The 17755-nt window shown below is 36.3% G+C and overlaps 1 protein-coding gene across 1 annotated transcript in view; it reads right to left on the bottom strand.

The window, feature by feature from the left end:
* VPS13A (vacuolar protein sorting 13 homolog A) overlaps positions 1-17755 on the bottom strand; it is a 349059-nt gene that overhangs the window by 181918 nt on the left and 149386 nt on the right. Inside the window, exons 32-34 of the mRNA XM_036739209.1 lie at positions 13419-13586; positions 7672-7973; positions 223-370 (exon numbers count right to left, since the gene is read on the bottom strand). Of these exons, the coding sequence (XP_036595104.1) occupies positions 223-370; positions 7672-7973; positions 13419-13586 (618 nt within the window). The remainder of the gene's footprint in view (positions 1-222; positions 371-7671; positions 7974-13418; positions 13587-17755) is intronic.

Here is a 17755-nt window from a genome sequence, read left to right as displayed (position 1 = left end):
ATAAATACACAAGCAGATTTTCAATCACATCACTGAGAAAAAAATTCAGTGATATATGTATGTCTATAGATATAAAATTTTATATGTAAAAACTGTCATATGTAAATACACATATAATCAATGAAAGGTTTGGATCTTATTAAGAAAGTCATTAAGAAACACTGTTTTATTTATACTTTTCTCAATAACATGGAAAGAGAACAAGTAGAAGAAAACATTTACCTCCATTGGTTTAAGCTTAGCATCCAGGTTTATAGCAGGAATTTCTCGGTACCATTCCCAGGATAAATTTCGCTGAACATTAACCTCAAGATTTATTGGTTGCATTATATCTAGTACTTCAGGAAATTGGCCTTCAACAAACTGAGACCTGTGATTTAAAAAAGACTTCTGAGTGGCTTTATAAGCAATGAAATAATTTTTTTAAAGTTAATAACAATATAGGCAATGGGGTATAGAAATCTATCTTGCCCTACAAGAAACTAAGTGGAGAGGGGATGGGGGGGGGGAGTGGGGTGATAAAAGGGAGGGCAGATTGGGGAAAAGGGCAATCAGAATATATGCCATCTTGGGGTGGGAGGGAGGGTAAAAATAGGGAGAAAACTTGTAACTCAAAATCTTGTGGAAGTCAATGTTGAAAACTAAAAATATTAAATAAGAGAACAGAAACAAATGTTTTCCAAATTAAAAAAAAAGTTAATAACAGGATAAAGATCAATCTAAATGTCTATTTTCACATACATACATACATATATAGAGAGAATATTTTTTATATTTGTGTCTAGAAAAAGAAAATGATAGCCTTTTCATTTTATAGTGAGATATAGTGAGATAAATGCATAATGAATGGATATATACATATATAATTTATAAAGCACATAACTAAATGCATTGAATGTTTTACAATAGTTTGGTAATGCTTTAAAGAGAGGTTACATTCAACTCCTCCTAAGAGATATAAAGCATGGATAAAAAAAGTAATCGATTCATGGCAATTCAGGTAACAAGTAGCACCAGTAATTGATTTCAATTTAATTTTTCTTGTTTAAATTGAGGCACCTAGGTTGTACAGTAGATACAGCATTGGGCCTGGGGTCAGGAAGACCTAAATTCAAATCCAGCCTTAGACACTTACTAGCTATATAATGCTGGGCAAGTCACTTAATCCTGTTTTCCACAGTTTCTTCATCTGTAAAATGAGCTGGAGAAGGAAATGGTAAAGCACTCCAGTATCTTTGTCAAGAAAACCCCCAAAATGGGATCACCAAGAGTCCAACACAACTGTGAAATGGCTGAACAACAACAAAAAGAGGTCTTAATAATCCCTGACATAGAGCTACTAAAACCATCTAACACCTCTTTATTACAAAGATTTAGATCATGGATTAAATCCCTTGAAATTTCACTAACACATGCACTAAAAGCTTTACTTAACACCCTATGATACGTATATTTGCCCTGTCTCATAATACAGATGAAGTCAATATTATAATGTAAAATAAAATTGTGAAATGCAAATTGTCAACTCTACTATCCATCTATTTTGTGCCTGCTTTCCTCTTCTTAGGGAATATCTTCCCTCATCCTGGCAACAGAGATTTTATGCTTCTTCTTCTTGTCAAAGCTTCCACTGATACTTTATTGATACTAAATCAAAAGTGACTATCACTTTAAATATTTAATATTTAAATTAAATATTTAATAATATTTAAAGTGATACTGGATGATTAATAGAAGACATCAAAGTCTTAGGGATAAAGTTCTGATGCTATGAATTTCCATTAGCACATGTATGATGATAACAAACTGATGGGGGCTGGAATTGTGGGATGCCATATTAGGGCCACCCCATGTACAAAAAAATTATTACTTTTTTCAGTAATCATCTGGTCTACTTACAGAAGCCCAGTTTTGTTCAGACTATACTACTATATTCATGTTCTCAAATGCTTAGAATTCCATTGATTATACATGACTATATATGTGATTATCTTGCTCACATTTGCATAGCATATTTAGGTTTACTAGGAATTTTCCTCCCAACAATCCTAAGTAGTTTAAATGCTATTCTCATTTTAAACATCAGGGAACTGAAGGTTAGAAGGGGGTGATTACTTGCCAAAGTAGTCTGTCAGTCAGAAGCCACACTCTAAAGCTACAAACTCTGTAGATACCGGCTTCCTTGCTTTACTTTTTTCAAGTGTCAAACCAAATCAAAAGATTATTTTATAGAATTAGAGAAATCAATGAAATTTAACTGGAAGAACAAAAGGTTAAAAAAAATCTCAAGTAAAATAATGAGAAACAGAGGGGAAAATAGAGGGCCTAACAGTACCACAGTACCAGATTTCAAGCTATATTACAAAGCAATTATCAGAGCAGTCAATTAATGGATATTAGCATCTAGAAGTGAACAAATGTAGCAGAGTGGTGTTCAACAAACCCAAATACAGGCGTCTGAAGCTGATGGGATGATGGGACCTGAACCCCTAAAACAGAAGGAAGTAAGTTTCCCTGAACTTTTCCACACAACCCAGTCCCAGTAGGTTCCCCTGAGGCATGTGACCTACCATCCCAACCCTCCCAGATACTCCATAATCCTTTTAACTGCCCTTGCACTGGGTATCTCTGACCATTTAACTTCATTGTCTGCACCTGGACCACCCCAGCCTTTTTAACCACTCTTTAATCCCATTCAGGTCTTCTCAAGGCACCAATCTTAACCCCATTAAATTGTGAAGATTCACTTAGAATCTAGCCTGCTTCTATTGGCATCACAAATAAACCTTGCCATGACTGGAAGAAGGTTTGAGTGTGTAAATTCATTCCAGGCAGACTTGCCCTGTGCCCTTTCACTGTGAGGATCTCAGCACCCCAAACTTCAACAAGGCCACATTTTAACGTAAGCCCTTCAGACTCCAAGGCTGGTGCTCTATTCACTGTGCCACCTAACTACCCCTTTGTTTTTTGTTTTGTTTTGATTTTTGTTCAAATATTGCAGTTACTAAGATAAGAATTATTTAACAAAAATGGTTGGAAAACTAGAGGCAGTCTGGCAGAAATTAGGTTTTGATCATCACTTCACACAGTATACCAAGATAACCTCCAAAAAGATACATGATTTAGACATAAAAGGTTATATCATAAAACAAAGTGAGGATCAAGGAAGAAACTGCCTTTCAAGATATATGAATGGGGAAGAGATCATGATCAAACAAAGGGTAGAGAGAATCACAGGAGACAAAATTGATTACATAAAACTAAGATTCGATTACATAAAACATAAGACGATTGTACAAATGTATCAGGTGCCAGCAAAGGTTAAAAGGGAAATAGTTAAGTGGGGGAAAATTTCTTTGCTGCAAGTTTTTCTAATATAAATCTCATTTCCAAGACATATATTGGTTCCAATTTACAAGAATAAATGCCTTCCCCAATCAATAAGTGGTCAAAAGATATGAACAAGTAGTTCTCAAGGGAAGAAATCCAAATTATTTACAGCTAAATTAAAAAAAAATACTCCAAACAACTAATAATTATAGAAATGAAAAACTAAAGTAATCCTGATGTTCCACTTCACACCCACAAACTAGCAAAACTGAAAGGAAAAAAAACATACAAATTTTTTTGTAGGGGTAGCTGTAAAACAGGCATGCTAATAAGCTGTTGGAAGAGCCATGAATTGGTATAGCCATTCTAGAAAGCAATTTGGAAGTACACCCAAAAGTTATTAAACTGTGCAAATCATTTGACCCTGCTATAGCACAGTTTAATAACTTTTGGGTGTACTTCCAAGTGACTAAGAGAAAATACAGGATACTTAGGGTAACATCAAATTGTGAAGAATGTTGAGTGCTGTTGTTAAGAGTTTGGACTTAACTAACTGGCAAAAGTGAACCCCATAACAAAGCCCCACATATTTCCCAGCTGCTGGTTCAGTTGGTATCTGACTTTCGATGACCCCAATCGGGGCTTCCTGGCAAAGATACTGGAATGGCTTGACATCTCCTTCTCCGGCTCATTTTATAGATGAAGAACTCAGGGTTCAGTGACTTGCCCAGGGTCACACAGCTAAAGTGTCTGAGGCTGGATTTGAATTCAGGGAAGATGAATCCTGCTGACTCCAGGGCCAGGACTCTATCTATTGGGGCCACCTAGCAACTACTCCAAGGCTCATCCAAAATGCTACCTTCTTTCTGAAGCCTCTCCAAGATTTTCCAAGATGCTCCTTTTCTCTTTTTTTATTTTAGTTTTTATCATGCCTTGCACATAGTAGACACAAAAATACTCAATTTGATGATAGGAAAAAAAGCTTTGCTACCAGATACCCTAAAAAAGCTTACACAATCATAATTTATATTTGTTAAAGTCTTTTTACTAGCAGTTAAAAAACATATTTACTTAGACATATCATGGTCATGTTATATATTTAACATGATAGCCTAATTATCTAAATATTAATATGCTACTACTTCAATAACCATACTAATTCAGAAGTTCTATTCCCCAAACTATTAACCTTACAAAACAAAATCTCAATCTTCTTCCTCTACAACTATTATCTGTTTCTGACCTGTAATAATAGAAGACATTTCTAGAAGAGAATGCAAGTTAACATAGACATTTGGGCCAGAGGATGCAACAGATGTAGAGACTGAAAATTTAACTGAATGAGAATAGGGCCAGCAGTAAAGGAGAAGAGAAGAGCAACCAAAAAGCGCAGTCAAAGAAGAATCTAGGCAAAACTGTCCTCTGATATAGGAACAAAATAAGCAACTGCTCACATACCAAGAAATACTGAACTAAGTGTCTGACCTCGGAAAGAGCACCAGACACTTGCATAACTTGGAGGGCAGCCTTGCAGAGAGGGAGGGGAAGAAGTCCTCTGTTGTTGCCGCTTATTACATAGTGGGCATCAGCTGCAATGGCCCGTGGCTGTGCTTACCTTGTCCCTACTCAACTGCAGTAAAGACCAAAAACACAGCAAAAAAAAAAAAAAAAAAAAAAAAAAAAAAAAAAAAAAAAAAAAAACTCTTGCTACTCTCAGACTAGAGACAGACTGACGATGGTTGGTTGCCACAAATCATGTGACAAACAGGAGAGAGTATGCACTGCCAACTCACCCACAAAGTTACATGACAGGCATAATAGTGACGAGTAGAAGGTGGGTTACGCAGGGCACAGACAAAGCACTCATTACACCTTTACTTTCTTTCACATCCTCTACATTTTTCTCAAGCTGCCCAAAATCCTTTGGCAGGTCATGTTATGCAGGCCTGTGCTAGGCCACACAGATACTGACATAACTAAAATCATTCCTAATTCCTCACAAATCACAGAATCAAAGAGAACTCATCATCTTCCTCCCTAAATCCTCCCCCATGCCTCCCTTCTCTGTTACCGACCAGGTCAACACCTTTCTTCTAGTCCCTCAGACTCACCACCTAAGAGTCATCCTGGATTCATCACTATCTCTCATCCTCCACAACCAATCTGCTACCAGGGTGCACAGACTTCACCTTTGCAACACCTCTCCTCTGACACTGCTACCACTCTAGGGAAGGCCTTCATCACCTCAATAGCCTGCTGGTAGGTCAGCTGGCCTCAAGTCTCTCTCCACCATAATGCATCCTCCATTTAGCCACTAAAGGAATTTTCCTAAAATGCAGGTTTGATCAGGTCCCTCCTCTACTCAATAAACTCCAGTGGCTGCCTATTGACTCCAGAAGCAAATATAAAATATTAACTGAGCATTCGAAGCTCTTGATAACCTAGCCCCCTCCTACCTTTCCAGTCTTCTTACACCTTATTCCTCAATACCTGTCCATCCAGTGACACTGGCTTCCCAGTGTCTGGCTGTTCCACAAACAAGATACTCCATCTTTTGACTCCAGGCATTTTCTTTAGCTGTACTTAATGCCTGGAACACTCTCCTTCCTCTGTTCATCTCTCTGGCTGCCTTTCAAGTCTCAATTAAAACACCACCTTTTATAGGAAGCCTTCCCTAACCCCTCTTAATTCCACGCATTTCCTCTTTAATTATTTCCTATTTAGCTTGCATATAGCTTGCATTGTACATATTTCTATGTTTTCTCCCCCATTTGATTGTAAGCTCCTTGAGGACAGAGACTATATTTTACCTCTTTTTCATCTCCAGCACTTAATGCAAAGCCTTGTACATAACAGATGCTTAATAAATATTTATTGAATGAATGAATGAATGAATAAGACTTAGAAGGAAATTCAGAGGCCATCTAACTCAACCCAAACCGGACCAGAATTTCTTGAATGCTATTTACAATTCCCAGTCATCCAGCATTATCTTAAAGATTTCCACTGAGGGGGAGCCCACTACTTTTTGAAGCAGCTAATTTCATTTTTCAACTGTTAACATTATTGTAAAGTTGTTTTTTTCTTAATTTGCCTCCCTGCAATTTCTAACCAATGCTCTCTGAGGCAATTGAGAACAAACTGAACTCAATTCTGACTCACTTTCTGTACATCCTGGAGATACTTCCTCCAAAGATGGGTGTGTCCCTAGACTAGACTTTATTTCATGGAGGGCTCCAGCTTTGTTTACTTCACTACCAGCTTGACTCACCCTCTGGATTTCTCCACTACTCCCCAAGCAGCATCGCCCTCTTCCCCCATTTTTCTTCCTACCTCTTTATGACTCCCTTTTATGCATCATTTTCCCCCATCAGTATGTAAGCTCCTTAAAGGCAGGGACTGTCTTGCTTTTTATTTGAATGCACAGCACTTAGTAGAGCTACTAGTGCACATTAGGTGCTTCACCAACACTTTATCTATCTGCCCTCCAAATACTCAGGAATGGTAGCAGGTGCACAGCGAGTCTTTTGTTCTATAAGCTAAACGTCCCCAATTCCTTCAAACGATCCTCATTTGGCACGTTTTTGACACCCTGGTTGCCCAGCGTGTCTGTGTCTTTCCTGACGGTGTCCAGTCTGATCAGGGCAGACGATGTTTAAGATTCTACGGAATGACTTCCCTTAGGGTAAGTTAAGTGTTAATGCTCTCATGTACAACTCCTACCATTCTGAGTGAACATGAAAGAGCGTCTAGGATGACAGATGGCGGTTAAGAACTCCTCTTTCAAGAGAACAGCCTCCCAAACAAACTGCTGTGTTACTCCCCAAGGCCATCAGCTTAATGTACGAGCAAACAAAAACTATCTCAAATATTCAAAAAGGTCATCAAAAGGAACATAACACAATCTAACGGTAAAACTGTGAAACCTGAGTCTATTCGCCTAAAACGGCACTAAGATTTTGGGGATAATCTGTATATGAATCTTCTCTCCTAAACTGTAACCCCAAAACTTACAAAGAACTATGGAAAAAGCATAAAGAAGCCCCAAATTGTTAAATTTGTAAGTAAGAACAATTATTCCATTTGATTCTACTTAAAACATATTTCTATATTCACAACTGTACATAAAGAGTTCAATTAATAAAAATAGCACAACAATAAAAACAACAGGACATCAATATTATAGCAATAGGTTCTCTTTCCTCGGACTACTTAGGGGGAAAATATCCTACATGTTATTGTAGGTTAAAAGAAAAAAAAACAGTTCCTAAGAAGCATAAAAACCTGAGGTTATTTATCCTACAAAATCAAATCAGTATACCCACCAACAAACATTTATACCTGTAGAGTTTCATCTCACTCAGCTTTACTGTTATATCATCAATAACAGGTGGAGGATTAAAATGGCTTTTTGACACCATGTAGAACTGGTTCTTCATTGTTATTAGTCCAAAATCAGCAACTAAGACATTTTCAGATGCTGATGACTGTGGGATTACTACAACTGGTGCTTTGATATGAATATCCAATGCCATTCGAGAACTCCTTTTTGCCAATTCTTTTACACCACCAGCTATACCTGTTGCTTGAACAGTTGCTTCAGTCAAAGCTTCTTTTGCTCTTTGAAAGTTGTTTATAAAAGCCTGTAAGAATTACATTCTTGATGTTAGTTTTAGATGACTGAGGTTATTAAATCAAGGAATAATATTACTAAATATATATCACTGATTATAATATTTTTGGTGCTATCATATAGGTTATTTATAAGTCTTCAATACCCCCACACTCCTTTTTTTCCTGCTTTTGCACTGGATTAAAAAAAGATGGTGGGATTTAAAAAAAAATGTAGTTACTGGAGCTAATTAGCACTTAGATGTAAGAATTTAAATATGTTAAAATCTAAAAACAAAGCAAAATAAGAGCAATAAGTAGCCAATATAGTCAATAACTCCATATACTGAATATCAAGTTATGAGGGTTGTTGTGAAAAAAGTGTTTTGTAACCCTTAAAGCATTACAGAAATATAACGTGGCAGTGGTGGTGGTGCTAGTAGTTGGGGGTCTCCTGAAAATCTTTGTACTTCATTTTTTTAAAATGTGTTTTTCTCTATTTATTATTTAGTTTTTCCCCAGTTACATGTAAAAAAACAATTTTTTAACATTCGTTTTCAAAACCCTGAGTTTCAAATTTTCTCCCCTTCTCCCTTCTCTCCACCCCTCAAGAAGGCAAGCAATTCCATATGGATTATACATGTCACACAAAACATATCCATAACAGTCATGTTGTGAAAGAAAAGATAGACCAAAAAAGAAAACTCAAGAAAAATAAAGTGAAAAAAAAGTTTCCTCAATCTGTATTCAGACGCCATCAGTTCTTTCTCTGGGGATGGATGGCATTTTTCATCCTAAGTCCTTCACAGTTGTCATGGATCACTGTACTGATGAGAATAGCTAAGTCATTCGCAGCTGATCATCTTACAATATTGCTGCTACTTTGTACCCTGTACAATTTACTTTGCATCAATCCATGTCTTTCTAGGTTTTTCTGAGGGTATGTATCCTCATCATTTCTTATAGTACAATAGTATTCCATCATAATTACGTACCACAACTTATTCAGCCATTCCCCACTTGACATGCATCTCTTCAATTTCTAATTCTTTACCCCCAGAAAAAGGCTGCTATAAATATTTTTGTACATATAGGTCATTTTCCTTTTTTATTTTTTATATCTTTTAAAATACAGACCTGGTAGTGATATTGCTATGCCAAAGGATATGCATGGTTTTATAGCCCTTTAGACATAGTTCCAAATTAGAATAGAATAGTACCTTAATGTCTCATTTTTCCCACCACCCCTCCAACATTTGTAATTTACCTTTTCTGTCCTATTATCTAATCTAATAGGTATGAGGCAGTACCTCAGAACTGTTTTAACTTGCATTTCTCCAATCAATACTAAGTTGAAATACTGTTTTCACATGGCTATAGATAAATTTAATTACTTCATCTGAAAACTGATTATATCTTTTAATCATTTATCAATTAGGGAATGGCTCTTATTTTTAAAATTTGACACAGTTATCCATATATTAGAGAAATGAGAAACTTCATCAGAGAAACTTCCTTCAAAAATTTTTTTCATTCCTACTATTGTTAACTGTATTTACCTCCATCCTATTCTCCCTACTCCTGTTTATTCTATTCACTCTCTCCTTTCACCCTGTCCCTCCTCAAAAGTGTTTTGCTTCTGATGACCCCTTCCCTCCATCTGCCTTCCCTTCTATCCCCCCTCCTTCTCTTATCCCTTTCCCCTTCAATTTTCTTGTAGGGCAAGAGAGATTTCTGTACCCTAATGCCTGTGTATCTTATTTCCCAATTACATGTAAAAACAATTTTTAACATTCATTTTTAAAAATTTAAGTTGTAAATTTTCTCTCCTCCTCCCTCTCCACACACTCACATTGAGAAGGCAAGCAATTCAATACAGGCTACACATGGACAGTCAAGCAAAACACCTCCATAATAGTTGTGTTGTAAAAGACTGTATTTCCCTCCATCCTATCTTGCCTCCACTTTATTCTGTTCTCTCCTTTCACCCCGTCTCTCCTCAAAATTGTTTGCTTCTGATTACTCCCTTGCTCAATCTGCCCTTCCTTCTATCACCCTGCCCTCTCTTATCCCCTTCCCCACTACTTTCCTACAGGGTAAGATAGATATACCCAGTTGAGTGTGTATGTTATTCCCTCAAGCCAATTCCGATGAGAGTAAGTTTCACTCATGCTCTCTCATCTCCCCCCTCTTCCTCTCCACTGTGAAGGCTTTTTCTTACCTGTTTTATGTGAGATAATTTACCCCATTCTACCTCTCCCAGTTCCCTCTCCCAGTACATTCCTCTCTCTTGAAATAATTTTGTTTTTAGATACCCCTTCATATTCAACTCACTCTGTGCTCTCTGTCCATATATATTCCATCCAACTACCCTAATAAAGGAGAAAGGTCTTATGAGTTACACATATCATCTTTCCATGTAGGAATGTAAACAGTTTAACTTTACTAAATCCCTCATGTTTTCTCTTTCCTGTTTACCTTTTCATGCTTCTCTTGAGTCTTGTATTTGAAAGTCAGATTTTCTATTCAGCTCTGAACTTTTCATCAAGATTCTTTGAAAGTCCTCTATTTCATTGCATTTCCATTTCTTCCCCTCATGGATTACACTCAGTTTTGCTGGGTAGGTGATTCTTGGTTTTAATCCTAGCTCCTTTGACCTCTGGAATATCATATTCTAAGACCTCAGATCCCTTAATGGAGAAGCTACTAAATCTTGTGTTAGCCTGATTATGTTTCCACAATACTTAAATTGTTTCTTTCTGGCTATTTACAATATCTTCTCCTTGACCTAGGAACTCTGGAATCTGGTTCTAATATTCCTGGGACTTTTCATTTTGGGATCTTTCAGATGGTGATTGGTGGATTCTTTCCATTTCTATTTTACCCTCTGGTTCTAGAATATCGGGGCAGTTTTCCTTGTTAATTTCTTGAAAGATGATGTCTAGGCTTTTTTTTTTTTATCATGGCCTTCAGGTAGTCCAATAATTTTTTAAATTCTCTCTCCTGGATCTATTTTCCAGGTCTGTTGTTTATCCAATGAGATATTTTACATTGTCTTTTGTTTTTTCATTCTTTGGGTTCTGTTTTATAATTTCTTGATTTCTCAGAGAGTCATTAGCTTCCATTTGCTCCATTCTAATTTTTAAAGAATTATTTTCTTCAGTGACTTTTTGGACGTCTTTTTCCATTTTGCCCATTCTGCTTTTTAAGGCATTCTTTTCCTCACTGGCTTTTTGGACCTCTTTTGCCATTTGGTTTAGTCTGTTTTTTTAAGGCGCTATTTTCTTCAGTATTCTTTTTGGGCTTCCTTTAGCAAACTGTTGACTTTTTTTTACGATTTTCTTGCATCACTCTCTCTTCTCTTCCCAATTTTTCCTCTACTTCTCTTACTTGATTTTCAAACTCCTTTTTGAGCTCTTCCATGGCCGGAGACAAATTCGTATTTTTCCTACAGGCTTTGGATGTAGGAACTTTAACTTTGTTGTCTTCTTCTGAAAGTACGTTTTGATCTTCCTTGTCACTAAAGTAAGTTTCTATTGTTTTTTTTTCTGTTTTTTTTTCTGTTCTTTACTCATTTTCCCAGCCTATTATTTGACTTTTTAACTCTTTGCCAAGTTAGGTCTCTGCTTCCAGTGTGGAGGAAGAACTCTCCCAAGCTTCAGGGGTTTGTGCAGCTATTTTCAGAGGTATTTCTAGGGACTTGTAAGTTTTCAGTTCTTCCAAGGTGGTATGAGCGAAGGAGAGGTGTTCCTGGCCTGTGGTCTGGTCTGTGAGTGACCACAAGCACTCTTTTCTGCTCTGGAACCATAAGAAGGGTTCCCTCTGTACTGCTACCAACAAGCTCTGCTATCCTAGTACTCCTCCTTGCCCCAGTTCTGTAATCCAGATTCAAGTACAGGCAAAGCAACAGAGTCCTGCCTCAGTGCCAGCAAAGAAACCTCTGTAATCTTCTGATCAACTGTTCAACCCCCTTACCATCTGTGGGCTGAGAGCTCTGAAAGCAGCCACTGCCACCATCACTACTACTGCTGATTCAGTCACTGTCTGTGCTGGCATGACCTGTACTGGACTGCAATCCTCTCTCAGCTTGGTGCCACAGACCTCTCCTGTCCACCTTCCAGGTTGTCTAGGGCTGGAAATTTGTTCTGCTCTGTCTTTTTGCGAGTTCTGCAGCTCTATAATTTGTTTAAAGTCATTTTTGAAATGTATTTGGAGAAGTTTGGGGAAGAGCTTAGGCAAGTCCCTGTCTTTACTCAGCCATCTTGGCTCTGCCTTATACTTCATTTTAGTATTAATTCAATGTTTAGAACTGTGGCTCCCAAACTCTGCTTGGTAAGGCCTACAGGGTATGGCGGCCAATTCGCAGAGAAGCCACAGGACATTTTAAATATTTTTGAGAGAAATATAGTGATAGTTCACCTATCAGGCACCACAAACTCACAGTTTCAACATTAGATCATGTTATGTTCTTTTTGATGCTATTCTTGAACATTTGAGGTTTTTATGCTCACATACATTCAGCTACACCAGTAAATTCTGAGACTTTCTCATTTGTGATGTCCTATCTTTGTGAAGCTGGGTTGTGGTGGTTGCTGTGATAAAAAAAAAAAAAAAAAGCAAATGCTATATGAAAATCGACGTGGAACAAGAAATGAAGGTGGCAGTGCCTAATCCTATTTAAAAGTCTGAAAAGCTGTGCAGGGCCCAACAAGTATATTATGGTGTTGTTGTGGGGGTAAAAAAAGTGTTTTGCAACCCTTAAAGAATTATAGAAATGTAAGTTGGTGGTGGTGGTGGTAGTGTTGGAAGTAGTAGGTGGAAGAGGACGAGGAGGAGAAGAAGCAATAGTAACCATAGTTATTAGTACTATTACTTTCATAGGAAAGCACCTACGGTACCCTCTAAGTATCTATTTACGCTCATTTTAGACATAAATCTTATCACCATGCTTTTCTAATTCCCCAGGCCACACCAGTTTAAAGTGGGAAATTAGAAAAGGAGTGAAATGGGATGAAAGAAGACAGACTACTGGCACAATTAGAGCAATCAAAAACTAACATCTCATGGTGAAAGGAGAAACATACAAACTGTAGAAAGCAGATGGAAGAACTCAAAAGCAAAGCAGTTTAGAGACATTTAGCAAGGGGGCAAACACTTCTACAGATTTCAATACGCCCTGATACAGTAGGGAATAAAAAATCCACATTGGCTGATAAACCACAGACACCAAGACATAGATAATTTATGTTCAAAAATTGTTCATGCAAGAAAGGTGCTTGAATAATCTAGTTTTGAAAGACTTCCACCAAAATGGTCAGAATAAGAATGTTAGCATACTGAAAGAAGTATGGTTAAATTTTCTGGAAAATCGCTTATATTATGCATTACTCCCTAATTATCTTAAATAAATGAGGCCTTATTGAATTTATCACTATTTTAAATAATTTTAAAAAAAGAAATACTTGTTACATACTTACCATTACAGAATATAAAAATCTCATTATAAAAACAACTTCGATGCAGCCAACAGTTAAAGTAACCTCACTGTCAACTACATTCATATTCATATATTCAGCACCAGCAGTAGCACCCAGATAAGAGACCATTTTGAAACTGAAGACTTCTTTTCCAGTTATATAAAGAACCTTAAAGAAGAAAGATAATTAAATTACAAGCCAGCATAACTTCCATTTTCAAAAATGCTCCAGTAACAAAATACTACTAATGTGAAATCACTCTACTGAAATTCAACTAACCAAGCAGAAAAAAACCAGTGAACAATTCCAATAATGGGAGGAAGGAAAGCTAACAATGGCAAAGCCAAAATCACATAAGAAAACCTTTTCAATATTGGCATGACCACTCCACATACAAGCATTATCTTCCGGTCGGAGAAGCTCCAATATAGATCAGTATTCTTCAAACTACGTAGCAAAAGAAAAATAGACTAATGCAATACTTTCCACTTTGTTTTGAAAGAACTGGCCTCTCATTATAATCTGAATCTTTCTGATTTGAAGTATCTATTAAAAAGTACAAATCTGCCATTTTTATGGCATACTTAACTCTTTAGTCTTCTCCTGTCATCTCTTAATTCTTTCAATCTCTCAGACTTTTTACAGCCACCACTCAGTGAACCTCAACATACCTTGTGCTTACTTATGTGGGGACATGTTTATCCAAACAGAAGACAAGCTCTTTGTGTACAGGCACTGTTCTGATTTTGCTTTTGTATCCTCAGTACCTTACACATAGTAGAGACTTATGTTTACTGAAATTTAATCTATTGTACCTTAATCAAGAGCAAAATTTAAATCACCATTTTGTCTTTCCTATTTCTTAGCCAGCATTTTCTACTAATTTTAATCTTCACGTAAACCAAAGAGAATTAGAAACACAATTCCACTAAAACACAAAAGATATATTTAAAAAGTAATTATAACCTTTTGAAAATTTCATTTAGATTATGTGTGTATTCTATCACATATCTACATCAACAAATATAATAGAATTTTTCAATATTAATTTTATCATTTTCTCCAATTAACAAGCATTTATTTTCTTTTCTCTATCATTATGGAAAGAGCTGCTATAAAAAATTTTGCTGATATGGGTTCTTGTCCTCTTTCTTTGATGTCTCTAGGATATAGACCTAGTAATGGTATAGCTAGGTCAAAAGATATGCACAATTTAGTAATTTTAGGAGCATAGTTTCAAATTGTTTTCCAAAATGGCTGGACCAAGTCAAAGTTCCTGAAAAAGTTTATTAGTGTGTCTATTTTCCATCATCCTCTCAAAAAACTGGCATCTCCCTCTTCTGTCATTGCTGTCAACCTGCTGGTTATGAAGTGGAACCTGAGAGTTATTTTAATTTGCATTTCCCTTAATACTAATGATTTCAGATAGTTTACGTAGCTGTTCACAGTTTGGCTTTCTTCTTCCAAATGACAAATGGCTCAATCTTTTATGTTGAATGAATTGCTTACATATCTTGGAAATGAGAACTTCATCAGAGAAGCTTGCTACATGGATGTTTTCTGCAGGTAGCTGTTCTCCTTCTGATTTACCTGCATTAGTTTCATTTGTGCAAAAACTTTTAAATTTTATCTAATCAGAACTGTTCATTTTATCTTACTCTGTCCCTCCTATGCTGGGCTTGTAGGGGCCAATTCTCCAGTTGTTAAAGGACTGCTTTTGGACTTTCCATCTACCCTGACTCATATTTAGGGTTTCCTATAGGATTATAACAATCCTTTTGTAATAGTCTTGGATTGGGTAGAAGATTTTATACCTTTTTTTAAGCTGGTGGATTTTTAGATCTTTACTAGGATATTTGTAAAAGATTTGGGCTCCTCTAGGTCCTAACATGACAATATTTTCCCACTAATGAAAGCCGACTATATGTTAGAAACCTAGAATGGACAACAGTTTGCCATCCATTAAGCAAAAAACCTCCTGGGAATAAGAGTTAGGAGATTTATATTCTAATTCTGGATCAAACAAACAAATGATTACATCACCTAAAGCAAGTCACTTATTTTCTCTAACCCTTACGGGTTTCCTCAGAATGAATATCACAACACTTACATAAAGAACTGAGGATGCTTTGGTGTTCATATGTGAAAATATGTAAGAATATTCATCTCTAAAATAAAAGATATACATATATATATACATATATAACTGTCAAGTGGTAGTATTTATTAATTTTATCAAATACTCCTAGAAGAAGCTCACCTCTCCCAGGAAAACCATCTTGATTTGTGGAAAGAAGCGTATAGTGCAACATGCCTTCACTTAAACCAGGATTTTCTACACAATACATCTTGAAAAGGTAGCTACGATGCCAGTTTCATCAAAAGAATATGAGATTCCATATAGCAGAAGAGGCACTTTCCTCATAGTACCAATTAAGCCTCTAAGTCCTTTTAAAGAAAGCAGTATGTTCAATGGAAAAGCCTTAGACTCAAATTCAATATTTATTGAGTGACCACCGTATGCAAGGAACTGCATGCTAGCAGTATGGTGAAGTGCAATGAGCACTAGAGGTAGGAGTCATGCAAACACTTAATAACTGGGCTCTATCTAGCACTTATTACTTATGTGATCATAGGCAAGTCAACATCCCTGAGGCTGCTTCCATTTATAAAGTACTTTGTAAATCTTAAAAGCACCATATGAATGAATTATTAATCAAGAAGTAGCAGTCTCATAGACTAGAAGATCCTTGAATAGAAGGAATAAGATACACACAAGCATACAAGGTAAAGTGGGCTACCATGCCTAAGGGAAGTACATGATACTGTAGAATTCAATTTAGACCACTTGGGTATGGAAATCAGAGAAGATTTTGTTAAAGAAGAGGCATTAGAACTAGGCCTTCAAGTTTGGGCAGCAATAAAAACTGTTAAGACTATAGAGAAAGGCCATTTTAGGCATCAGGTCTGTTATACTAGAGTATACAGATAATTAAAAAGACTAATTATTAAGTTAGAAAGGGCAAAAACAGTAGGTGGATATTAAATGCCAAAGATCCTTGACTTTTATTTAGTGGATAACAGGAAGCAACTAAAGGCTGGGGAGTGTGATGACTAAAGAAACAGGAGAGGGGCCCATATGTATAAAAATATTTATAGCAGCTCTTTTATGGCAGCAAAGAATCAGACAGGAAGGGGACATTCATCAATTTGGGAACAGGTAAACAATTTATGGCAAACAAATGAGATAGAGTACTATTGTGTTACGAGAAATGATGAAGAGAATGGTTTCAGAAAAAAAAACTGGGACTATCTGCATGAACTTATGCAAAGTAAAGAAGGAAGACCCAGGAAAATAATTTATACAGTAATAGCAATACTGTAAAGATTATCAACTTCCAAAAGACTTACTAATTCTTATCAACACGATAACCAACCGTAAGTCCAAGAAATTCATGATGAAACATGCTATCCACCTCCAGAAAGAGAACTAATGGACTCAAGAGTGCCAAATAAAACATAATTTCTCCTATTTCTTTCTTTTTCTTATTTTTTTAAAAACTTATCTAAACCAAAAATTTATTTTGCATGTTTATGCATATTTGTAATGAGTCTCATTTTTCTTGCCTTCTCAGTGCATGGAAGAGGGGCAGAGGGGAATAAAAGTATCTGGAATTGAAAATAAAATAAAACTGAATTAAAAAAAAAATTTTTTTCCACACTAGGAAGCATAGGAATAAGAGTCCACTTTAAAACCACCATTTAAAAAGGGCCCCCAGGTCGACCACCTCTTCATTTCCCATGTAGCTGCACTACTTTGGAAATGGGAAGGAAGGAATGTGGACCTGAAAAATAAAATAAAATTGGATTTAAATTGTATAAAATAGATATAAAATAAAATGAGGGGTCTGGTATCCTTTGTAGCCTCAAAGTTTTTTCATCTATAATTCATAATTACAGTTTTATTAGTGCTAATAATTAGTCCCAGTTGTTACTAATTAGCTGTGTGATTTGGAGCAAATCACAATCTTTCTTATTCTCCATTATCCTATCTATAAAAAAGAAGCATCTAACTATGTAGGCCCTGAGGTCTGTTGTTAAGAACTCTTAACAAAAACATTTTGGATTCTCGCAAGTTCATTGCTACAGATGCTCCTTTCCTTATCTTAAGCTAGCAGACAGTATTGATAAGGAAAATAATTATTTTTACCTTAGAAATTAGGACATACCATGGCATATGCTATTCTTCTGCATAGGACAACCTTAGTACAACAGTGTCGTGAGACTTTTTCTTGGAGGATTGCCTGAAGAATTAAGCAGTTAAATAACTTTCTAAT

Source organism: Trichosurus vulpecula, chromosome 9, assembly GCF_011100635.1.
Source record: "Trichosurus vulpecula isolate mTriVul1 chromosome 9, mTriVul1.pri, whole genome shotgun sequence".
NCBI classification, from domain to species: domain Eukaryota; kingdom Metazoa; phylum Chordata; class Mammalia; order Diprotodontia; family Phalangeridae; genus Trichosurus; species Trichosurus vulpecula.
Note: the sequence above shows the minus strand (reverse complement) of the source record. Positions and strands in the feature narration are given on the sequence as shown.